The sequence below is a fragment of the Sesamum indicum genome, linkage group LG7 (genome assembly GCF_026168435.1).
Source record: "Sesamum indicum cultivar Baizhima isolate 11 linkage group LG7, ASM2616843v1, whole genome shotgun sequence".
In the NCBI taxonomy this organism is placed as follows: Eukaryota; Viridiplantae; Streptophyta; class Magnoliopsida; order Lamiales; family Pedaliaceae; genus Sesamum; species Sesamum indicum.
Window position 1 is genome coordinate 12,781,897 of NC_142663.1, and position 25,129 is coordinate 12,807,025.

The 25,129-nt window shown below is 30.3% G+C and overlaps 6 protein-coding genes across 6 annotated transcripts; 2 read left to right on the forward strand and 4 right to left on the reverse strand.

Moving 5' to 3' along the window:
- Nucleotides 1-474: 474 nt before the first annotated feature.
- Nucleotides 475-1,219, reverse strand: LOC105166833 (norbelladine synthase). Its single transcript, XM_011086323.3, has 2 exons — nucleotides 1,003-1,219; nucleotides 475-907 (listed from the first exon to the last, which is right to left on the reverse strand). Exons 1-2 carry the CDS (start codon nucleotides 1,184-1,186, stop codon nucleotides 609-611), a joined length of 483 nt encoding a protein of 160 aa, XP_011084625.1. The 5' UTR covers nucleotides 1,187-1,219; the 3' UTR covers nucleotides 475-608.
- A 1,094-nt stretch (nucleotides 1,220-2,313) lies between these two features.
- LOC105166832 (norbelladine synthase) lies at nucleotides 2,314-3,511 on the forward strand. Its single transcript, XM_011086322.3, has 2 exons — nucleotides 2,314-2,979; nucleotides 3,061-3,511. Exons 1-2 carry the CDS (start codon nucleotides 2,796-2,798, stop codon nucleotides 3,363-3,365), a joined length of 489 nt encoding a protein of 162 aa, XP_011084624.2. The 5' UTR covers nucleotides 2,314-2,795; the 3' UTR covers nucleotides 3,366-3,511.
- A 2,143-nt stretch (nucleotides 3,512-5,654) lies between these two features.
- On the forward strand, nucleotides 5,655-6,554 carry LOC105166933 (norbelladine synthase). Its single transcript, XM_011086454.3, has 2 exons — nucleotides 5,655-5,897; nucleotides 5,985-6,554. The coding sequence occupies exons 1-2, from the start codon at nucleotides 5,717-5,719 to the stop codon at nucleotides 6,290-6,292; spliced, it is 489 nt and encodes a 162-aa protein (XP_011084756.1). The 5' UTR covers nucleotides 5,655-5,716; the 3' UTR covers nucleotides 6,293-6,554.
- Nucleotides 6,555-15,066: 8,512 nt separating this feature from the next.
- LOC105166831 (norbelladine synthase) lies at nucleotides 15,067-15,790 on the reverse strand. Its single transcript, XM_011086321.3, has 2 exons — nucleotides 15,559-15,790; nucleotides 15,067-15,475 (listed from the first exon to the last, which is right to left on the reverse strand). Exons 1-2 carry the CDS (start codon nucleotides 15,740-15,742, stop codon nucleotides 15,171-15,173), a joined length of 489 nt encoding a protein of 162 aa, XP_011084623.2. The 5' UTR covers nucleotides 15,743-15,790; the 3' UTR covers nucleotides 15,067-15,170.
- A 3,732-nt stretch (nucleotides 15,791-19,522) lies between these two features.
- Nucleotides 19,523-20,397, reverse strand: LOC105166932 (norbelladine synthase-like). The gene is made up of 2 exons (XM_011086453.3): nucleotides 20,161-20,397; nucleotides 19,523-20,073 (listed from the first exon to the last, which is right to left on the reverse strand). The coding sequence occupies exons 1-2, from the start codon at nucleotides 20,339-20,341 to the stop codon at nucleotides 19,766-19,768; spliced, it is 489 nt and encodes a 162-aa protein (XP_011084755.2). The 5' UTR covers nucleotides 20,342-20,397; the 3' UTR covers nucleotides 19,523-19,765.
- A 3,761-nt stretch (nucleotides 20,398-24,158) lies between these two features.
- On the reverse strand, nucleotides 24,159-24,921 carry LOC105166830 (norbelladine synthase). The gene is made up of 2 exons (XM_011086320.3): nucleotides 24,693-24,921; nucleotides 24,159-24,611 (listed from the first exon to the last, which is right to left on the reverse strand). The coding sequence occupies exons 1-2, from the start codon at nucleotides 24,874-24,876 to the stop codon at nucleotides 24,304-24,306; spliced, it is 492 nt and encodes a 163-aa protein (XP_011084622.1). The 5' UTR covers nucleotides 24,877-24,921; the 3' UTR covers nucleotides 24,159-24,303.
- Between the last annotated feature and the right edge of the window lie 208 nt (nucleotides 24,922-25,129).

Sequence of the window (25,129 nt, forward strand, 5' to 3'; positions counted from 1 at the left end):
AATAAATATCAGTTTTTTTGACATACTTTCTTTAAAGAATATGATAAAATATATTTATTTATTTTTTTGTAAAAACATTTAATTTTTGGTTAAGTATTTTGTTGATTTCTTTTAAGAAGCCTATATGAGTTGTTGGTTATATTATATTTATTGTGTATCTATTATATATATATATAAATTTATACTGCACTTTTAATATAAATTTTTTACTTATTAAAAAAAATAATTAAAAAGTAATTTCGCAATGAGTTAATGGGCAAAATACTAAAATATATTAAAAATAATATAATTGTTCAAGGCATGAGGGACATTTTTCAAATTGGTCAATCTGACGATCTTTCAGTAAAAATATGACCATCGCTAGCTGGAAAATGATCATATAACTGGCACATAGCTTAGTCTTTTGGCTTATTTTTGTCTTTATGCATTTATTTTTAGGAAAAAGAAAAAAAAAAGGAAATTATTCTTCTATCATGATTTTTCAAAATTTCTAGCTATTTAAAGGGCAAAAGTTTACATTTCTTAGGGGAATTTTAGCTGAACATATTCATATCATTGCAATATATAATACACAACACGGAAGGAGTAGTTGGAGTTGGAGATGTGCATCAGTTGGTGGTGGTGGTGTAGTTGTTGGTCAAGTAATCTGCAGCAACCTGCATCATAGCAACGAGGGGCTGAATGGAAACCAAATCAGCATTCCCAGCAGCTTCCTCTTTCAACTTGTACTCGATGGTGGCTCTAACCACGCACTCCTCCTCCTCCTTCTCTATCACCTCCAACCGCACCCTGTAAAGTGTAAATCCCAGATCCAAAAACCCACCCTCCACCACCTCCGCTTCCTTCACTCGCCTCTCGTTATCCACCACCGTGAACTTCTCCTTGTACCATGGCGGCCCCGCCGTCCCTATTTCCAATTTCATCATCTCCTTCCGCCGTTAATCATCAATCCGGATTCAAAATTATGTAATAATTATTATTATTATTATTATCAATATATACCTGGAGCGAAAAAGACGTGGAGGATGGTCCCGGCAGAGCCATCGCCTTCTATGGCCTCCGCCTTACTGAAGAGATTGGGAAGCCTTTCGCCCACGATCTTGGCGAGTAGGAGGCTGCCGCAGAGCTTCCAGGCTTCGCTTGCAGGTACCTTAACCTCTATCTCCTCCAATACTCTTCCCTCCATTTTCCCTCTTTTTCAACTTTGTCAATTTATTAATAGATAGATGCAACATGCAACCAATATTTAAGGGGTTAATTAGGTATGGGGAGAATTATTGCAAATTAAGTATGGCCGCCCAAACTAATTAATTATAAAATAATTATGTATTATATTAGTCATATACTTAGTTATTTTTTCTTAATGGTATACCGTTCACACGGCAAATATATTATATTTGCCATACATGATTGATTCAAATTTGATCCAGTCAAGTTTAAGCTAGAATTTCCCTACATAGACCTTCTTTTAAAAATTATGAAATTATATTTTTAAAAAAAAGAATTTACATTTATATTTATATTCTCTTTGAAAATTCTATAATAGGTGACCCTTTTTCGTTAAGATTTGGATGAAAATATTAATGCAAGCAAAAAAATTACATAAAATTCAATTTTACTCTTCATTTAATATTTCCATAGTACTTTTATACTTATATGGGGTAAACGTAATACATATAATTAGAGTAAAAAAAGTGTAGTTATAATAATATTATTTTCAAATTATATTTTAAATAAAATACATTCATTTATGAATGAAAAATTTAGTTATTTTTTTTATATTTTTTTACTTCCTATATATGGGTGAGGTGAAAAGACCATTATTGTATATATTTCTTGAAGCATTAGATAAAGTGATTGAATAAGATATTTTGAAGAAATAGATGCAACAATGATGTTAACCTCACTCCATATATAGAAAGTAAAAAAAAAATATCAAAAGATCAATTTTTTCAATCATCTATGACTACTTTCTACCCAGTAGCTATAATTTAAAAGCAATATTGTATTACAATGACATCCTTTATCCTCTTACAAGTATAAAAATATTACAAATGAATTTTGAATGAGTAGTAAAATTAAAAACTTATGTATTTTTTTTTACTGATATTAGATATAAATGGATATAAATATAATTTGAACTTCTTTATAAAAAAACATAAATTCATATTTTTAGAAAGCCGTTAAATATAATTAATTAACACATAATTAGAAATTCAAATTACGAAGCTTACAAACAGATCAAGCTAAATTTTGACTAATAGAGTGGTTTGTTTTTCAGACAGAACCAAATATCAAGGGTAATAATTTAATTTTCTAAAACACAAGAGGTCTAAGTATAGTTACACTAGACCTCAGAGGAGTGTGGTATAATTATCCCAAAATTGTAATATATTTCAAAAAGAAAATTTTGGTAAGTTCCACACAGAATTTGAATAAAAACCTAACTAATGCTAACCAAATGAACTTACTATTAGAGGAAGACTAAAATCACGAAGTATTCATAACTTTTTGAAAAAGAGGTATTTATAATTATTTTAAGTTGAATAGTTTATTTCAAAATTATTTTTATATTTTATAGTTTATTTAATGCCAGCTAGTACATGTGCTATGTCAACATGCTATACTTTATTTAATATATCTAAATAGATATATATCAATCACGCTGCACCATGATTTTTGTGACTTTAATTTCTAATTTAAATATTGCTAGCATCTATCTATAAATTTGCACTATGAGCGCATAGTTTGCTGCACAAATTAAGGTTGAGAAAGAGGGAAAAAAAGAGAGGAAAATGGAGGGAGTTGTTTCTAGGAAGATAGAAGTTAAGGTATCTGCAAGCGAAACTTGGAAGACCTACGGCAGCCTTAAACTGGCCGAGATTGGGGTGGAAGCGTTTCCAGATAAGTACAGTGGATTCAAAGTCCTGCAAGGCGACGGCTACGCTGGAACCATCATCCAAGTTTTTTTTGCTCCAGGTATATATATATATATATGTTGATGATAATAATAATAATTATACATGATAATAATATTTGATTGAAAACATGCACTAACAGGGGTGGAGGGGCCGCCATCGTACAAGGAGGAGTTCTTGGTGGTGGATGATGTGAAACGAGTGAAGGTGGGGAAGTTTATCGAGGGCGGGGTTTTGGAACAGGGGTTTAAAAGTTATGTGGTGACGTTGGAAGCGATAGAGGTGGAGGGGAAGAAGGATGAGTGCATCATGAGAGGCAGCATCGAGTATGCGTTGTATGATACAATTGCTTTGCCTTTGGTTACCAGCTCCATTGAGGGCCTCCTTGCTCTCATGCAAGCTGTTGCAGATTACGTGATTGAAAACCACAAGACCACCACCAACTGACGCACATCTATATCCTATTTTCTTTGCTTTTAATTTCGATGTTTACGTTCCCATCTGTTGTGAGTTTATGTTATGTATTTGAATAAAGGAGGGAGTCTGCAGGACTTGTACTCTTTCTTTCAATAAAAATAAATTTATTTTGATAATTTTTTTATCGTTGACGGGAGTGCATTTTATTATAATTTCATCGATATTTTGCTATCTTTTGATGATAAAACATCTTTAACCAAGTGATATATTGCAGATCTAGTTTCTAAGAGTTTTAGGGAATGAAAAAGTGAAGAATGAAACTACAATTAACAATTTGATAACTTTATACATCCAACACAATAGAAAATTGATAAAAGAAGGAAGCAAAAGACCATTCCTAAGTATATTCCAACTCAAACTTAGTTTAGGAACAGTTATTCCTGTTTAGAAATATTTTTCTAGAATTGTTTTAGTGATAATTTTTGGATTTGAAATTTATAATATTTTGTTTGCAACTACTAAAATTGTTCCTAATTTTTTTAATTATATAATCTAAATAATAATTTAAAATTTATAATTAATTATTAAATTTAATTATATGTATGAGTTTATATAAAATATGTATAATAATTTAGTTTGATATTATAATATTTGGAAAAAAGAAAATTTCGTCCAATAACTTGGTTTGAATTCATTTTGGTTCTTTATCTTTGACAATATTAGATTTAGTCCTTTATCTATCAATTTTTCATATTCAGGGGTGATAATTATGCAATTTTTCCAAAATAAAAAGATGCCCGATTAGTAGAATCCCCAAATAAAAAAATCCTCCCAACCTCAACAATTTTTGGCCATTTTCAAAAAATTTCACTTGTCTGAGTCCTGCAATTGCCATAATAGTAATAATGATAATTTTGGATTAATTGCTAGTTTTATATCTGGAGTCCTTATTTGGACATTCCTTTGTATTCAGGGTACTTTCATGGCCTTTTCTATTAATTTAGATCATCCTCTAACTGATTCATTTTACAGAGTATAGCAAATCTGAAATTGCAACTTTGGTTCTTTCACACATAGGGCTGTATATCGATCTCTCATCTCAAAAAAGTTGCATCCATTTAGCGTCGTCGAGTTCACACAAATGTTGAATCTTCTTTCGGATTGATTGGTCCACGATATCCTCAAAGAACTTGTCCCCACAATAACAAAAACATCTTGATTGTGGATGGGGTGGAGAAGATGAAGACATTAACTTAGACTCAATTTATAATGCTGCATAAAAAATAATAATAATAAGTAGACTGGAATCGAACATAAATAAAATCCAAATCCTACCACTGCACAATATATTCCACAATAAGACGCTCAACGTCAAAATTCAAAAGTTCATACACAAACATTCTCAATTCTGATTTATGAGGAAATTAACATTGCATTTACCATCCAATATTTATCTCAAATCCCGACTCGCAAAACTCCAATAATCCAAATACATTTATCCTATTCTTGAACCTTTCTTCCTCAATTTTATGAGAACTTGAAGTTGATGCGATTAGTTCAATCTGATGTTAATCATGCATGTGAAGCTAACACTATTGGAAGCTTATCAACGAGTGCGCGCAAGTGAGAGCGAGAGGGCATGATGTGTAACAGGTTGATAGTCAACTGTTATGTTGGATCCAAATTTGGTGCAGTGTGCATGTGCCAAAAGGGTGTAGAGTTTTTCTTATTGATTGTGTTTTTGTTTAATAAAACCTTATCATCGTTTAATTACCATTAAAAAAGAAAAACAAATAAATTAACCGGAAAGTAATAAGTTATTTGCTAATTGGATAATCATTAAATTAAACAAAGATGCTTATTGAATATTTTATTTCAAATTAAGTTCATAAATACAGCTCAATATATTCCCCTGGCGGCTATTTTGCGAATTGAATATTTCAAAATTCTGTGACTTGAATTTCTAATTTACATATTGCTGGCATCTATCTATAAATATGCATGATACATTTATTTTTGTGTTGTTTATGCAAATTCACTACATATATATAATGATACAAATTTATTATCTCTTAAATAATATTAAATATAAATGAGAAAGTGATAAAAATTTAATATATATAAAACTGACTTACCTTTTATCACTTGACTTTTATAAATGCCAAAATGTTACATTTGGCATATTCAATCTTCCAATGCACACTCACTTTGACAGGTTTCCAGCCATCTTTGACGTATTCAATCAGCCATCCAATGCCCACTCACTTTGACCGGGGTTTCAATAATGCTTGCATCTGTCTATAAATATGCATCAAGAGCGTATAGTTTCCCACACAAATTGAAGTTGAGAAAGAGGAAAAGAAACAAATTAAGGGAGAAAAATGGAGGGATGTGTTTCGAGGGAGATAGAGGTGAAGGTATCTGCAAGCGAAACGTGGAAGGCCTACGGCAGCCTCCTACTGGCCGAGATCGGGGTGGAAGCGTTTCCCGAAAAGTATAGTGGATTCAAAGTTGAAGGGGATGGGTACGCTGGAACCATCATCCAAGTCTTTTTCGCTCCAGGTATATATAATGTTGTTGATAATAATAATTATACATGATTTTTGAAAATGCATGCATGGATTGATGATATGATGAAATTGAAAACAGGGGTGGCAGGGCCGCCGTGGTACAAGGAGAAGTACTTGGTGGTGGACGATGAGAGACGAGTGAAGGTAGGGGAGTTTGTGGAGGGCGGGGTTTTGGAACAGGGGTTTAAAAGTTATGTGGTGACCTTGGAAGCGATAGAGAAGAAGGGGAAGAAGGATGAGTGCATCATGAGAGGTAGCATCGAGTATGAGTTGAATGATGAAGCTGCTTTGCCTTTGGTTACCAGCTCCATTGAGGGCCTCCTTGGTATCATGAAGGCTGTTGCTGATTACGTCATTAAACACCACACCACCACCACCACCAACTGACGCCCATCCATATATATATATATATGTTATATATCAATTTCATCGCTTTTAATTTGGCTGTGAGTCTTTGTTAATGTATTTGAATTAATGAAGGAGGGAGTGTGCGTGTGTCTGCTGTGCTACTGTACCACGTTGTTCTTGTACGTTCCTAATACTGTATTCGAATATGTAAATTTGATTTGATTGATTAAAACAAATTGGATAAGTTTTGGAACGGTTGTATAAATAAATTCGTCATAATTTTATAACACTTTTTGGAATACGTACGCTCGACTGAAATTTAAACTGTTGTTATTTAAGATGGTGATATATTTAGGTACGATCGTTGAAATTGTGTTGTGCGCAATTTTTGGAATACTATTAGGCACGGTTTATTATTTATTGGGTAAATTACATTTTTGGTCCTATAAGTGGACTCGATTCCAATTTTAATCTCATACTAAAGGCAATTCACACATTTGGTCCTGTAAGAGGATTTTTTGTTCCAATTTCAGTACCGGCCAAATGTGCTAATCGCCCTTAGTATGGGGTTAATGACAAAAACAGGGCAATTCTTGCATCTCTGTGTTCTATATTTTTCTTTGTCTTTGGTTGATTGCTGCATTTTTACAAGCCATTTTTACAATATTTTTTCACTTGATTGCTCAGATTTTTGGTTGAAGATGGAATATTAACCATAACATAATATTACGTATAAAATTACATATTGCCGATTACAAAACAACATAATGATAGAGTAAAAAATACAGATTACATATCCTAAAATAGCAACCTAATATTGCCGAATACATGAAAAATTGGAGAATATACTCCAAAGAAAATTGACAAAGACTCAACCAAAGCAATATTTAAACAACACCATAAGCCAAGATACAATAAAAATATAAACTAAAACAGTTTGTCTTCGTTGCATCTGTGCAATTTTGTCCTCCATTCTATTCAGTTTTCGAAGCAATTCGGGTATGATAACCTTTACCCTTGCACACATCGGTGGATCTTCCCAACGAAAAAAACCACATTCGCTTCTTTTTTTCGTACACCTAAAAAATTTCATACCTGAGTTGTCGTCGGTCCATGAGGTTTTCAAAAACGCTCTATTGTAACTATTTTACAAGTATTAATTCTTGGAACACATTGTGGTGTACGTATGCATCAGCTTGAATTGGAATACATTTAGGAACGATTTTCCTGTTTAAAAATACTTTTTTAGAACTATTTTAGCAATAATTTTTGGGACAGTGTTATTTTCAAAATTTGTAATATTTTGTTTGCAATTACTAAAATTATTCCTAATTTGTTAATTATATAATTTTAAATAATAATTTATAGTTTACAATTAATTATTAAGGTTAATTATATACATGAGTTTAATTAATTGAATAAATATTAAATAATGAAATGCAGTAAACATTATGAAATATGAATAATTAGAAAAAAATATATTTAAATAAAAATTATCCAATTATAAAAAAATAAAATAAAATAAAATCTAACCCAAACCCTTCTGATCAACGACGTCCAATCGTCCTCGATGCGCTCGTGGAATTTGCATTAGACCTGAAAGGTTTAATTAGTGATTTTTAAAATAAAAGCACATTGTGATTCTTAAACTAAATAGATGTGATAAATTACAAAAATTTTAAAACATTACCGAATAGTTACAGAAATTGACACACAATAATTACATAATGTTAAAGAAATAATTACAAAAAATGACACAATAATTATAAAAAATACCGAATAATTACAAAAGATTACAAAAATAATTTCAAAAAAAAAAAACACTCAAACTATGTATAGAGAATTACACAATAATTACATAAAATTACAAAAAATATTAAAATATGAAAAATTAAATTATACAATAATTAAGCATTTAAAAAAATTACCTTTAAGTTCTCGAACCACGTCCTGGAGGAGGCAGGCTACAACTAGACATTATCTATAAAATTATAGTAAATATTAATTTTTAAATTACAAAATATTCATAAATTTACATAATATGAAAAATCAATATAGAAATGGCATACATGCGTACATTCTAAATTTTAATTACAGAATTATCTGTCAAAATTACTAAAAAATTAGTAAATATCAATCGTGGGTTTGTAGGTGGATCTGGACTCAATGAGCAATAAGATTTTGGTGCAAATTTAAAGAACATTGGAGCTTAAATAGTGATTATCTTTTGATTTAAGTAAAGAGTGCAAGCTGTGGGATGAGGTGGTGTTTCAAACATTTTTATGATTATATTTGGTGTAATAATTGTGAACATGAAGAGTAAAAATAACTTAGTTTTCGTATGGTAAAAAAATTTCTTAGTTTTTGTATGATTTTCTACAAAAAATTGATGCTTGTTTCATTTGTTATAATCATAATGTCTCATTTCGTCCAAGTATTTTAGTGTCATTTTATTTCAGTTTTGCTTAAAAAGAATAGAGAGTAATAAAAGGGAGTTTTATCTTCAATTACAAAATTAAAGGCGGATTCAGTGACCAAATCAGGCGCAGAAAAAGACAAAAAGAAAGATGAAAAGAGAACAACATAAGATAATCTTTTACAACGGATTTGAGACATATTACAGACGGATTAAAAGACGATTTGTCTAGGGTTGTTTGTTAAATGAGACAGATTTTATAACGGATTACATTCTATTTGAAAATTCAGTAACAGATCCGGCGGCGGAATTAAGTATTGGGCTTTCATTAATAGATTTTTTCGTCGCTAATGGAAATATATAGGCTACAGAGACGGATTTTTTTATCTCTGAAACTCTATTTTCTTGTAGCAAGATGCTAACCAAATGAAATCGTTATTAAACGGATACTAAAATTAAGAGATATTCATAACTTTTTAAGAACAGATAGTTATAATTATCTTATATTTGAAAAGAAGTAATTGTAAATTACCCATATGTTTGACATTATCTATAGAATCTAAGGAAGTTGCAACAAAAGATTCCCTGCAAATAATGATTGTTAAGTAATTATTAAAAGTCAAAGAAGGCATCTTCAGAGTTGAGAACATGTTAATTTATAACCTACCTCGCTAATTGGATTTCTTATTCTCACCAAACAAACCTGCATCCTTTTTTTGATAGATTTTTAAACATGAGCAAACCACTCAGGCTGTTGGTAGGGGTGGGCGATCGGGTCGAGTTCATCGGGTCCCGACCCGACCTGATCGGGTTCGGGTAAAATTAGACGGTTTGTTCGGGTTCTTATGACGGGTTCGGATAAATCGAAATCCGCCTTTTTTTAATCGGATCGATTTCGGGTTTTAAAACCCAACCCTATTAACCCGATCGGGAATCGGGTACCCGATTGAAAAAGGGGGGAAATGTTTATAGGGTTTTATACTTTATTCCCGTCTCCTCTCTCCTGCCACTTCTTCCTCCCTCTCAATCTGCGTTTTCCCTCGACCCTTCTCGCCGTCCGTCGCCGTCGCCGTTGCACAAGACTCGCCGTCGCCTTCTCGCCGTCACTCACCGCCTGTCGCCGTCGCAAGGTAAGTTGCTCTCTGTTTGTGATTCTTAGTGTGCCTTCTCGCCGTCACGCGTAGCCGTCGCCTTCTGTTTAACTTCTCACAGATATGCCTATTACTATTTACTAGTTTAGATGATTGCATTGCTTGCTGAAGTAGACTGCTGTGAACTAGGAACTGGCTACAAGATGACTATAAGAACTGGCTACAGTAGTTGAACCATATTTTTGCCATATGTGTTTGAAGATAGCATATGTTGATGGCACATACTTGGCAGACTTAGTTGTTCTTAGCAATTATATGTCTAATTTGCATTCTGCAATCCTTAATGGGAGGACATGACTACTTAATGAGATCCTCAATTGCGTCCTCTGTGCTCTTGCCACCCAACATAGATGTCTATCGATTTGAATGATTAACTATGTGAGGAAAACACTAATCCTTCTCTTCTCTTTCCCACAGTTAATTAGGTTGACAGAAAAACATATCCATAACAGACATTTTGTGCAAATAAGACTTTAAATGTAAACTATCAAATAATTTGATCTATTTTCTGTAAAGTCATTTTGATCAACCATATACTAAACTTGAAATTGTAGTTCACGTATTTAACATCCTATTCTTGAACTATCTAATTATTTGAGACACCACGGTTGAGCTTTTGGATTGCACATATTTCTTTAGTCTGCAAATAGTATGTCTGTAAAGTTTTATGGCAATACACATTCTTTAAATATATTATAATGGTGAAACAGGCTCTCATTGTCTCTGTCCTTGCGGTTTATTCATGAATTGTTGATTACTTGACTTATGCAACATTGGATATAGAATTTAAATATGAACTTGAACTACTGAATTACTTGAACTTGGCAGACTTAAGCACAATATTTTTTTTGTTTTCTTGTAGAGCTGACAAAATTGGGAGTCGATTCAACCATAATTGATATTTGATTGGACTACTTTGGAGATTGGACTATTTTAGATCTAGTACTTCACATATAATTGTAAATTGATGATTAGAAATTTAGAATGTAATGACTTGATGGATTATTTTGTTCATGTTGTTTGCTAATGATGTTTGCAAAAATTGAATGTCTCTTGTGATTCTTTGCCATTGCAATTTATTTTATGAATAAAATTTCAATGCTTTATAATAATAATAAAAAAAAAAACTTGAGTACAACTACCCGAACCCGACTGTCGGGTACCCGAGTAACCGGGTACCCGCCCTACTCAGGTTCGGGGTCGGGTACCCGACCCGACAAACCCGAACCCGAGGAACCCGACCTGACACCCACCCCTAGCTGTTGGAGTGGACATAACTGGTCAATGCACATTAATGTTATGTGTCTCAATTGTCACAAACAAAATGATTGATTTCCATCAACTTCATACACATGAGGATATACAAAAGGTTATTCTACACAGGTTGATATTGATCTTTATCTTGATATCTCTTAAATACATGTATTTGGATATATTAATATCTCATCAATTTAATTTCATCATTTACTACATATTGTGATTAAATAGAGTTGAGCTCTATAATATTATTAAGTTGGTTGCACATTCAAGCCGATTATATATGACGACCAAGAACAAATGAACCAACAGAATTAGTAGGTCGGGAACGAAGGAGGCCTTGAAGACAACACAGGCCAATATATAGCACACTTGTGGTACTAACAAAAAATTATTAAAAACTTTAATTATCACTAATTCTATAATATTTTTGTTGATTACATTTTTCTTGTATGTAAATTTTTGAATTTATTAGTATTAAAATTTGAGGTGTGGGGAACATAGTATATTCATAGCAATAAATTAGAGAAGGAAAATTGCAAGTACTTTATTCATCTAAACTCTCTCAAGTCTAAAGTTACAGAAATGTGGGACTATATATAAAGAATAGAGCCCTAGCTAAAGAAGAAAACTAACTCACTTTGAACTCTAGTTGGCAACAAAAAATATATAAAATTATAGGGATAATAATAGGGTTCTCCCTTGAGGTTTTGGTATAATAACATATAAATCTCATGTGGGCTGAATAATTACATTTAGTACCCATGACTCTTTTTTAGTCTTCCGTCAAATAGATTCCTTTATTTGTTAAAATTTACGGGATTTTCTTATATCAGAAAAAAAAAAAAAAAAGTTGGAGGTCTATGTGCAATTATACTAAACCTTAGAGGATGATAGTGTAATTATTCCAAAATTATAATATACTTCTAGAATGGAAGCAATTTCTACGTAAAATTTGTATGAAAACTAATGGATACTAGTAAAATGAACTCGTCGTCAGACGAATATTAAAATCACAAAATATTTGTAGTTTTTCAAACAATAAATACTTATAATTATCTCAAATATAAATAGAAATGATTGTAAATTACCCATATATTACGTGGTATCTATAGAAGGAAGATTCCTTGAATCGTACAGAAAAGCCAAATTCCGGCAAAATACACTAAAACCTCTATAAATTAATAACCTTGGGACCATGAAATTTTATTAATATAGAGATATATTAATTTATCGATAAATTAATATTTTATTAATTAAAAGAGAGACTTTTTAAATTTAGCAAATTTAGTACATATGTATTGAAAATAAATGAATTCATATATGTTTCATTGATTATATTCAAGCATCAATTAATTCTTTGTAACTAATTAAATATATTCATGTATAATATCAATTCATTGTATACAATTATCAATTCATAGACGGATGTTCAATTCATTGGAATTACTTAAATATACATGTTTACATTAAATCGTTGCACGTAAATAACTATTGTAGCCAATTAAATATATTAATGCATGATGAATGAAACATATACTATATAAATCTCAATATGAAAATAAAATTATTCATAACACCCAACCATGTCTTTTCATTTAAAAGGCATCACAAAATCATCCATGAATGATCAAATGCGTAAAGCATTACAGACTTATATTTTAACAAATTACCATAATATTTATAATTGTAATATTCATGAATTATTAATTTAGAGTTTTAATAGGACCTAATATTTATAAAGGAATTTTTTGAAAAATTATTATCTTATTATTTTATCGAATTTGATTATTTTTTACAAAGGTCCAAGTCAGGATCGAAAGATTTTATTATTTTAAAAAGTTTATTAATTTATAAAGGTTTTACTGTAACTTTGAATCAAAAGATTCCCTGCAAATTAGTAATAATTGTTAAATAATTATTAAAAGTCAAAAAAGACATCTTTTCAGACTTCAGAACATGTCAAAATAAATGAAAAAAACCATTCATGTATATCAATAATTTGCTATCAATAATTCACGTACATCAATAATTTGCTATCTTTTTTAAAGCTAAAATAATTAGTGAGAACAATAATACAACATTCTTTTGTAAGAAAAATAATAACAACGCCATTTTTAATCATGAACTCAGGGGAGATGAGCCCTCTTTTTCTTTTTATTTGTTGCATTTTTTTATCTTGTAATTAATTAATATAATGTTTTAATTTAATTATGTAGCTTTATGTCTAAAAATATAAATTATTAAGAAACTAAAATTTATATATTGTAATTTATAGAAATAATATAATTTCAAAGTATATCCAACATAAAAATTACATCAACTAACAATATTTAAAAATAAAACCATGTATTTTGATTTTAAGAACTTGTAAATAATCCTAAAAACTTTATATTTTCATATTTAAAATATGTATAATAATTTAGTTTGATGTGATAATATTTTTTACATATAAATATTGATGAATATTTTTTTCAGCAAAATTAAGAAAAGGTACATAAATTAACCAAAACAAGAAAGGGGATAGTTGCATAAGATAGGGACAGTTTTGTCCCTTCAAAGAGGTCAAAGATCGAAAATGGGTCAAAATGTCCTTCCACTCCCATTTCTAACGCAGCTCCGTTCTTTTTAGTGGAGAGGGTTTTTTGTCGGCAAGATTTATGATTATAGGGGATTTTTTTATCTTATTTAATTAATACAGATAAATTTTTTAGCAATTTTTCTATAATGCAGGAGATTATTATGCAATTTTTGTAAAATAAAAAGATGCTCAATCAGCAAAATCCCTAAATAAAAAAAACCCTAAGTTTGTCCACTTCAACAATTTTTTAGGGCTTTAAAAATTACCCAATAATTCTGAGTTAATTTTCATGTATTTATCTGGAATCCTTGTCGTGTTGGACGCAAATTTGGTGTGGTGTGCAGACAGTGTAAAATGTGGGTTGTTTTTTTGTTTAGTAAAATTTAATTATCATCCTTTAGCATATAAAAAAATAAAGCAAAATAGATAAACGAAAATGAAACTCTCCTCCTACTTGCATTTCAACTTCTATTGACAAAATCCACCTGCTATGGAGACTTGAAATTAATTGATCGGAAGTGGTGGGACGCCATTTTCAAACTTCACATCAGGTCAATATCTTCGATGGCGGCTGTCGGGCAACTTGAAAATCTTATTTCAAATTATTTTTATATATTCTACTACATGTATATATATATATATATATATATCAATCATGCAATATAATGACAATGACGTGTATCTGCTAAGGTGGAAAGAAATTGAACGAAAATAGCCCTGTATATATATACTCTATAAATGGGGTTGAATTGCCTCCTTATAAGTAGTTGTGCAAAATCCAAGAAAATAAAGCTAATTTTAGGCCTTTATACCAATTTTTTGTGTTATGTTTTCATTACCAATTTGAGAAGCATTTTAGAAATGTCAAATTGTTCTTCCAATTCGCATTCCCCTTATTATTCTTGTCATCGATCTGATAATTTTATACAAATTATGTAGGAATAAAGTATGCGTGTGGGAGAAATGGCACCATTAGTTCATACATCGTGGACAACAAATAATCCAGGAAGAAAACTTGTTGGATCCCCAAAACAGAAATAAAGAGAATGTAAATTGAGCTTGAGAAAAAGGGTTGGTCAGATTTATTGACCAAAAGAATGAAAAAATTAAAAGTTTGGAGGCAATGATGTATGAATTTGCTCAAAAATTAATATTAATATTATATAACACCACGAATGCGGCAATGTAGTGGTATGAGGACCCACTGTCCCGATCAAGGATGATATGGGCGTCGCTGATTAAGAGGATTTTTAGATTAGATTTTATTTTATTTTTTTATATTTTGTAATTGGATAATTTTTATCTAAATATAATATTTTTTTCTAGTTATTCATATTCCATAATGTTTACTGCATTTAATTATTTACAAATATTCAATTAATTAAACTCATATATATAACAAAGTGTATAAAATAATAGTTGAAGGAGCCTTGTTTTTATTCAAACAAACAGTACCATTCCTGCCTTTATTCAAATACACAACATAAACTCACAACTTCCAAATGAAAAGGCTCAGTAGGTGGTGGTGTTCTGGTGTTCAATGACGTAATCTGCAATAGCCTTCATGAGAGCAAGGAGGCCCTCAATGGAGCTGGTAACCAAAGGGATAGCAGCTGCATCATACAACGCATACTCGATGCTACCTGTCATAATGCACTCATCCTTCTTCCCATGCTTCTCTATCGCTCTCAACGTCACCACATAACTTTTAAACCCCTGTTCTAAAACCCCGCCCTCGATAAACTTCCCTATCTTCACTCGTTTCACATCATCCACCACCAAGAACTCCTCCTTGTACCATGGCGGCCCCTCCACCCCTGTTAGTGCATGTTTTCAATCAAATATTATTATCATGCATAATTATTATTATTATCATCAACATATATATATATATATATACCTGGAGCAAAAAAGACTTGGATGATGGTTCCAGCGTAGCCGTCGCCTTGCAGAACTTTGAATCCACTGTATCTATCGGGAAACGCTTCCACCCCGATCTTGGCCAGTAGAAGGCTGCCGTACACCTTCCAAGTTTCGGTCGCAGAAGCCTTAACTTCTATCTCCCTCGAAACAACTCCCTCCATTTTCCTCCCTTTTTTTCCTCTTTCTCAACTTTAATTTGTGCAGCAAACTATGGGTTCTTCATGCATATTTATAGATAGATGCTACCAATATTCAAATTGGAAAAATTCAAGTCAAAACTTTTTAGCAGGATACACGTCATTGTGATTGATATATATATATATACATATTGTTATTAAATAAAAAATATATAATCTATATATAAAACATGTACTTGAATATATTTAAATAAAACATAAAAATAATTTGAAATAAAATTTTCAACTTGCACGATAGCGGCCAGCAAATTAATAGCCGCCAGGCCAGCGAAGATATTGACCTGGCGTCCAACCACTTCCGACGTATTAATTTCAAAGCATCTTCGTACTAATCATTTTACACTGTGTGCACCCTTTTCACACATGCACACCGCACCAAATTTGAGTCCAACACCATATGTGAAGGACTCCAATAATTAAAGTTTTTAAAGCGGTCAAAAATTGTTGGTCAACCAAATGAGGGTTTTTTTATTTGGGGATTTTGCTGGCTGACCATTTTTTTATTTTATATAAATTGAATAATAATCCTCTGTGTTATAGGAAAATTGCTAAATACTTGTTTGTATTAATTAAATAAGATAAAAAAAAAAAAAAACATCCCCCTATAATCATAAATTTTGGCCAAAAAAACCCTCTCCAATAAAAAGAACGGAGCTTTGGCTGCGCGCGTTAGAAATGCAAGTGGAATGACATTTTGACCCTTTTTCGATCTTTGACCTCTTCGAAGGGACAAAACTGTCCCTATCTTATGCAACTATCCCCTTTCTTAATTTTGCTGAAAAAATATGATTAATACTAAACAATTATTTATATGTAAAAAATATTGTCACATCAAACTAAATTATTATACGTATTTTAAATATGAAAATATAAAATTTTTAGGATTATTTACAAGTTCTTAAAATCAAAATACATGGTTTTATTTTTAAATATTGTTAGTTTATGTAATTTTTGTGTTGGGTATACTTTGAAATGATATTATTTCTATAAATTACAATATATAAATTTTAGTTTCTCAATAATTTATATTTTTAGACATAAAGCTACATAATTAAATTAAAACATTATATTAATTAATTACAATATAAAAAGTGCAACAAATAAAAAGAAAAAGAGGGTTCATCTCCCTGAGTCGTCGGCCACCCCCCGACTTGCTCATGATTAAAAATGGCGTTGTTATTATTTTAGCTTTAAAAAAGATAGCAAATTATCGATATACATAAATTTTTTGTCATTTATTGAAGTGGATGAGGGAAAATTTTTAATCAAAAAACGCTGCTAATTGTTTGTTTCATGAGAATAAGAAACCCAATAATTTTGACATGTTCTCAAGTCTGAGAAGATGTCTTCCTTGACTTCTAATAATTAGTTAACAATTATTATTAATTTGCAGGGAATCTTTTATTTCCAACTTATTTTGCCAAAATTTGGGTTTTCTGTACGATTCAAAGTAGCTTCCTTAGATTCTATAGATAATGTCAAATATATGGGTAATTTATAATCACTTCTTTTCAAATATCAGATAATTATAAGTACATGTTGTTTGAAAAGTTATGAATACCTTTTGATTTGAGTATCCGTCTAATAACGAATTCATTTTGTTAGCATCTCACTACAAGAAAATAGAGTTTCATAAAAATTCCATTAGCGACGAAAAAATTCCATAAAAAAATCTGTTAATGAAAACCCAATAGCTAATTCCGTCGCCAGATTAGTCACTAGATTTTCAGATAGAATGTAATTTGTTATAAAATCTGTCTCATTTAACAAACAACCCTAGACAAATCGTCTTTTAATCCGTCTGTAATTTGTCTCAAATCCGTCGTAAAATATTATCTTATATTGTTTCTCTTTTCATCTTTATTTTCGTCTCTTTTTTGTGACTGATTTTGTCACTGAATCCGTCATTAATTTTGTAGTTGTAGACAAAACTCCCTTTTATTTAATTCCTATTTCTTTTAAGCAAAGCTGAAACAAAATGACACTAAAATACTTGGACAAAATGAGATATCACGATGATAACAAATGAAACAAGCATCAATTAATATACTTGCAGTTATTATTACTCTTCATGTTCACAATTATTACATCAAATACAATCATAAAAATGTTTGAAACACTACCTCATCCCAGAGCTTGCACTCTTTACTTAAATCCAAAGATAATCACTATTTAAGCTCCAATGTTCTTTAAATTTGCACCAAAATCAGAAATTGCATAATAAGTTGCACCAAAATCTTATTGCTCATTGGGTCCAGGTCCAATAACTTTTTCAGATTTTTCTGTAATTAAAAATTTTAGAATGTATGCCATTTCTATATTGATTTTTCATATTTTGTAAATTATGCAATTTTATGAATACTTTGTAATTAAAAAATTAATATTTAGTATAATTTTATAGATTATATCTAGTTGTAGCCTGCCTCCTCCAGGACATGGTTCGAGAACTTAAAAGTAATTTTTTTAAATGCTTAATTATCGTATAATTAATTTTTTTTAAACTCATACATATAATTAAACTTAATAATTAATTATAAATTTAAAATTGTATAATTAAAAAAATTAGGAACGATTTTAGTAATTGCAAATAAAATATTACAATTTTAAAAATAACACCATTCCAAAAATCATTGCTAAAACAGTTCTAAAAAAGTATTCATAAACAGAAAAATCGTTCCTAAATATATTACAACTCAAACTAATGCATACACCACAATGTGTTCCGAGAAATAGTCCTAAAATAGTTACAAGAGAGCGTTTCAAATAAATAATAAACGTGCAAAATCCTTTTCTGGTCCTATTAGGAAAGGTCCTTTTTATTTTTTGTACCACAATTGTTGCAGGTTCGGCTTTTGGTACCATAACACAAAAATACACCTTTTGGTCCTAAGTTAACGACAGAGGCCATGTGCCTCGCATGTGGATTTTAACAGTTGTTATCTCCTATTAACTCACGTGACTTTGACTTCAAAGGTCATATTTAATGGTACCAAAACAACAAAAAAAAACGTGTTTTTTTGTTACCTTTGAACAACTTTAAATAAGATTTTTTTTTATTGTTTACAAAACTAAAAACATTAGAAAATTTTTATTTTATTATATATAATAAAATAATACTAAAATTATAATTATTTGTATTTCAAATAATTTTTAAGATCGTTTTTACTATTTTTGAAATTAAATTATTATTTGGTCTAAAAATATATTAATATTTGATCACAAATTATAAAAACTAAGATTTATTTTTTCAGTAAAAGTATTAGATATATTTTTTATTAAATAATAAATTAATTTTTAAATTAAAATTATTTACATTCGAGATAAATTGTAGCAACTATTAATTTTTTTTAATTAAATTTTTATTTTGTTTGAAAATATTTTAATAAACTTTGACCATAAATTAAAATAAATAAAATTTTATTTTTTAATAATTAAAAAATAAATAAATTTTATTTTAATATAAATAATAAAATAGTTTATAATTTATAATTATTTATTTTAGATAAATACTAAAAATATTTTAATAAAATTTGACCAAAAAAAGTAAGAAATAAATTTAATTTTATTTCTAATATTTTTCTCTAATGTAAATAACTACAATTTAAAAATTGATTAATTATTTAATGAAATGAAATTTATCTAATGCTTTAATTCAAAATAAATTTTAATTTTTATAGTTTGTGCTCAAATATTAATATATTTTTAGACCAAATAATAATTTAAATTTTAAAATTATAAAATAGATCCTAGAAATTATTTGAAATAAAAATAATTATAATTTTATAAGAAAAAAAGTTCTAATCAATCAAATCAAATTTACATATTCGAATACAGTATTAGTAACGTACAAGAACAACGTGGTACAGTAGCACAGCAGACACACCCAAACTCCCTCCTTCATTAATTCAAATACATTAACAAAGACTCACAGCCAAATTAAAGAGCGATGAAATTGATATATAACATATATATATATATGGATGGGCGTCAGTTGGTGGTGGTGGTGGTGTGGTGTTTAATGACGTAATCAGCAACAGCCTTCATGATACCAAGGAGGCCCTCAATGGAGCTGGTAACCAAAGGCAAAGCAGCTTCATCATTCAACTCATACTCGATGCTACCTCTCATGATGCACTCATCCTTCTTCCCCTTCTTCTCTATCGCTTCCAAGGTCACCACATAACTTTTAAACCCCTGTTCCAAAACCCCGCCCTCCACAAACTCCCCTACCTTCACTCGTCTCTCATCGTCCACCACCAAGTACTTCTCCTTGTACCACGGCGGCCCTGCCACCCCTGTTTTCAATTTCATCATATCATCAATCCATGCATGCATTTTCAAAAATCATGTATAATTATTATTATCAACAACATTATATATACCTGGAGCGAAAAAGACTTGGATGATGGTTCCAGCGTACCCATCCCCTTCAACTTTGAATCCACTATACTTTTCGGGAAACGCTTCCACCCCGATCTCGGCCAGTAGGAGGCTGCCGTAGGCCTTCCACGTTTCGCTTGCAGATACCTTCACCTCTATCTCCCTCGAAACACATCCCTCCATTTTTCTCCCTTAATTTGTTTCTTTTCCTCTTTCTCAACTTCAATTTGTGTGGGAAACTATACGCTCTTGATGCATATTTATAGACAGATGCAAGCATTATTGAAACCCCGGTCAAAGTGAGTGGGCATTGGATGGCTGATTGAATACGTCAAAGATGGCTGGAAACCTGTCAAAGTGAGTGTGCATTGGAAGATTGAATATGCCAAATGTAACATTTTGGCATTTATAAAAGTCAAGTGATAAAAGGTAAGTCAGTTTTATATATATTAAATTTTTATCACTTTCTCATTTATATTTAATATTATTTAAGAGATAATAAATTTGTATCATTATATATATGTAGTGAATTTGCATAAACAACACAAAAATAAATGTATCATGCATATTTATAGATAGATGCCAGCAATATGTAAATTAGAAATTCAAGTCACAGAATTTTGAAATATTCAATTCGCAAAATAGCCGCCAGGGGAATATATTGAGCTGTATTTATGAACTTAATTTGAAATAAAATATTCAATAAGCATCTTTGTTTAATTTAATGATTATCCAATTAGCAAATAACTTATTACTTTCCGGTTAATTTATTTGTTTTTCTTTTTTAATGGTAATTAAACGATGATAAGGTTTTATTAAACAAAAACACAATCAATAAGAAAAACTCTACACCCTTTTGGCACATGCACACTGCACCAAATTTGGATCCAACATAACAGTTGACTATCAACCTGTTACACATCATGCCCTCTCGCTCTCACTTGCGCGCACTCGTTGATAAGCTTCCAATAGTGTTAGCTTCACATGCATGATTAACATCAGATTGAACTAATCGCATCAACTTCAAGTTCTCATAAAATTGAGGAAGAAAGGTTCAAGAATAGGATAAATGTATTTGGATTATTGGAGTTTTGCGAGTCGGGATTTGAGATAAATATTGGATGGTAAATGCAATGTTAATTTCCTCATAAATCAGAATTGAGAACGTTTGTGTATGAACTTTTGAATTTTGACGTTGAGCGTCTTATTGTGGAATATATGTGCAATGGTAGATTTGGACTTTTTTTGTGTTCGATTTTGGTCTATTTATTTTTTTATTTTTATGCAGCATTATAAAATTGAGTCAAAATGTCATCATCATCTTCACCCGATCCACAACCAAGATGTTTGTGCTGTTGTGGGGAACAAGTTCGTTTGAGGATATCGTGGACCAATCAATTCGAAAAAAGATTCAACATTTATGTGAACTCGACTACGCTAAATGGATGCAATTTTTTTTAGATGGGAGAGATATAGCCCTATGTGTAAAAGAACCAAATTAAGTTGCAATTTCAAATTTGCTATTGTGTAAGATGAATCAGTTAGAGGATGATTTAAATCAATAGAAAGGCCATGAAACTACCCTGAATATAAAGGAATGTCCAAATAAGGACTCCAAATATAAAAGTAGCAATTAACCCAAAATTATTATTATTTTTATGACAATTGTAGGATTCCGACAACTAAAAGTATTTTAAAATGACCAAAACTTGTTGAGGTGGACAAAATAAGGATTTTTTTATTTGGGGATTCTACTGATCGGGCATCTTTTCCTTTTGAAAATTTTGCATCATTTTCACCCCCTGTGTTGTATGAAAATTGCTAAAACCTTATCTGTATTAATTAAATAAATAAAAAGGATGACATTTTCAACCTTTGACCTCTTTGAAGGGACAAAAGTGCCCCCGTCTTATACAATTACCCATCTCTTGTTTTGGTTAATTTATTTACCTTTTCTTACTTTTGCAGAAAAAAAATATGATAATTTCTAAACAATTACTATTCATCAATATTTATATGTAAAAAATATTAGAAAAATTATCTGTTTAGTCCTTTAAGTTTGTCTGCTATTAAATTGAGTCCTTTATATTTACCAATTTTAGTTTCAATCCGGTAGTTTTCAAAATGCTTAATTATAGTCATTTGACCTAATTCTAGATATTTTTACCCTTATACAGCTTTTTAAGAGCAACTTTAGTCTATATATTCATTCATTTTACATCTCGTAGTTAATGCTCGCCTAAAATGGTATTAGAGTTTAGGTTTATTGAAGAAATATTTGTTTATATTAATTATACTTAGAGCATTATGATGGACTATTAGCCTTCACCATCAAAAGAGCAAAAGAGTCTTAAATTAGGTTAAAGGACCAAATCCATGCAAAATCGATAGATAAAAAGGCTAAATCTAATATTGCCAAAGATAAGAATCAAAATGAATTCAAACCAAAGTTATAGGATGAAATTTTCTTTTTCTCAAAATATTGTCACATCAAACTAAATTATTATACATATTTAATTAAACTCATACATATAATTAAATTTAATAATTAATTATAAATTTTAAATTAGTATTTAAATTATTTAATTAAAAAATTAAGAACAATTGTAGTAATTACTAACAAAATGTTATAAATTTCAAAACAACACTCTTAGAAAAATCGTTGCTAAAACAATTCTAGTAAAGTATTTCTAAACAGGAATAATCGTTCCTAAACTAAGTTTGAGTTGGAATATATTAGGATTGGTCTTAGGCTTCCTGCTTTTGTCAGTTTTCCACAGTGTTAGGATTGGACACGCTTAACTGGATGTATAAAATTGTCAAATTGTTAATTTTCTATATAAATATATATATATATATATATATATGTTACTTTCATTTCATTTAACTTATAAAATCTTGTAATTTTTCCACTATGAACGATTTTTAAATTACCGTTCCACCACAAAAAGTTCCAATCTAAATAGTACATTAGTGAAATTTTAATTTGAAATGGTTTGTTTTCAATTGTACTGTTCTAATACATGTTCTACTCTTGCCAAAGAAAATGAGGGAAATTCAAACGTTGGTTATTGGTGCAAAAATATTCCGTCTCTAATCCATCTGTAAAACCTTATAAATTTCCATCTCTAATCTGTCTGTAAAACCTTACAAATTTGTAATCACTAAACAACCTTGGGAATGTTTTCAAAATTTAATTTACCAACCGTATTAATTAAGAACTAGAAACGTCCAATATTTATAACCAATAAATTCTTACGAAATATTTATTTAAATTAGATTGTGCATTCCCCACAACATAATCAGTCACTCTGACTGATAATTATGTTGTGTTACCACAAGTTATTTAACGGGATTATTACACTTTTGATCCTCAAATATTAGCACTAATTCGATTTTGGTCCTCCAACATAGGCCTGTTACAGTTTTGATCTTCAATCATTAATGTTTTTTATATTTTGTAACTGGATAATTTTATTTTAATATTATATAATTTTGCTAATTATTCATGTTTCATAATTATTATTTAATACTTATGCAATTAATTAAACTCATACATATAATTAAAATTTAATAATTAATTATAAATTTTAAATTATTATTTAAATTATTTAATTAAAAAAAATAGGAACAATTTTAGTAATTACAAACAAAATGTCATAAATTTCAAAAAACAACACTGTTCCAAAAATAATAGCTAAAACAATTCTAGAAAAATAATTCTAAACAGGTAGAACCCTTCCTAAACTAAGTTTGAGTTGGAATATATTTAAGAACGATTATGGGCTTCCTTTTGTTAATTTTTTCGCAGTTTTAGCCATTGGCACGCTAACTGGATATATAAAGTTGTCAACTTTTTAATTATAGCTTCACTTTTCACTTTTTATTCGCTAAAACTCTTGGAAGCAGGATCTGCAATATATCACTTGGTTAAATATATTTTATCATCAAAAGATAGCAAAATATCGCTGAAACTATAATAAAATGCACGATAGAAAAATTACCAAAATAGATTTATTTTTATTGAAAGAAAGAGTGCAAGTCCTGCAGACTCCCTCCTTTATTCAAATGCATAACATAAACTCACAACAGAGGGATCGTAAACATCGAAACTAAAAGCAAAGAAAATAGGATATAGATGTGCGTCAGTTGGTGATGAGTTTGCGGTTTTCAATCACGTAATCTGCAACAGCTTGCATGAGAGCAAGGAGACCCTCAATGGAGCTGGTAACCAAAGGGATAGCAGCTGCATCATACAACGCATACTCGATGCTACCTGTCATGATGCACTCATCCTTCTTCCCATCCTTCTGATCTATCGCTCTCAACGTCACCACATAACTTTTAAACCCCTGTTCCAAAACCCCGCCCTCGATAAACTTCCCTACCTTCACTCGTTTCACATCATCTACCACCAAGAACTCCTCCTTGTACGATGGCGGCCCCTCCACCCCTGTTAGTGCATGTTTTCAATCAAATATTATTATCATGTATAATTATTATTATTATCATCAACATATATATATATATATACCTGGAGCAAAAAAGACTTGGATGATGGTTCCAGCGTAACCGTTGCCTTGCAGGACTTTGAATCCACTGTATTTATCGGGAAACGCTGCCACCCCGATCTCGGCCAGTTTAAGGCTGCCGTAGGCCTTCCAAACTTTGCTTGCAGATGCCTTAACTTTTATCTTCCTGGAAACAACTCCCTCCATTTTCCTCTCTCTTTTTCCTCTTTCTCAACTTTGATTTGTGTAGCAAACTATGCGCTCTTCGTGCATATTTATAGGTAGATGTTAGTAATATTTAAATTAGAAATTAAAGTCACAAAAATCATGGTGCTGCGTGATTGATATATATCTATTTAGATATATTAAATAAAGTATAGAATGTTGACATAGCACATCTACAATAAAAAAAATAATATTGAAATAAACTATTCAACTTGTAGAAAGGCCGCAGCAATAT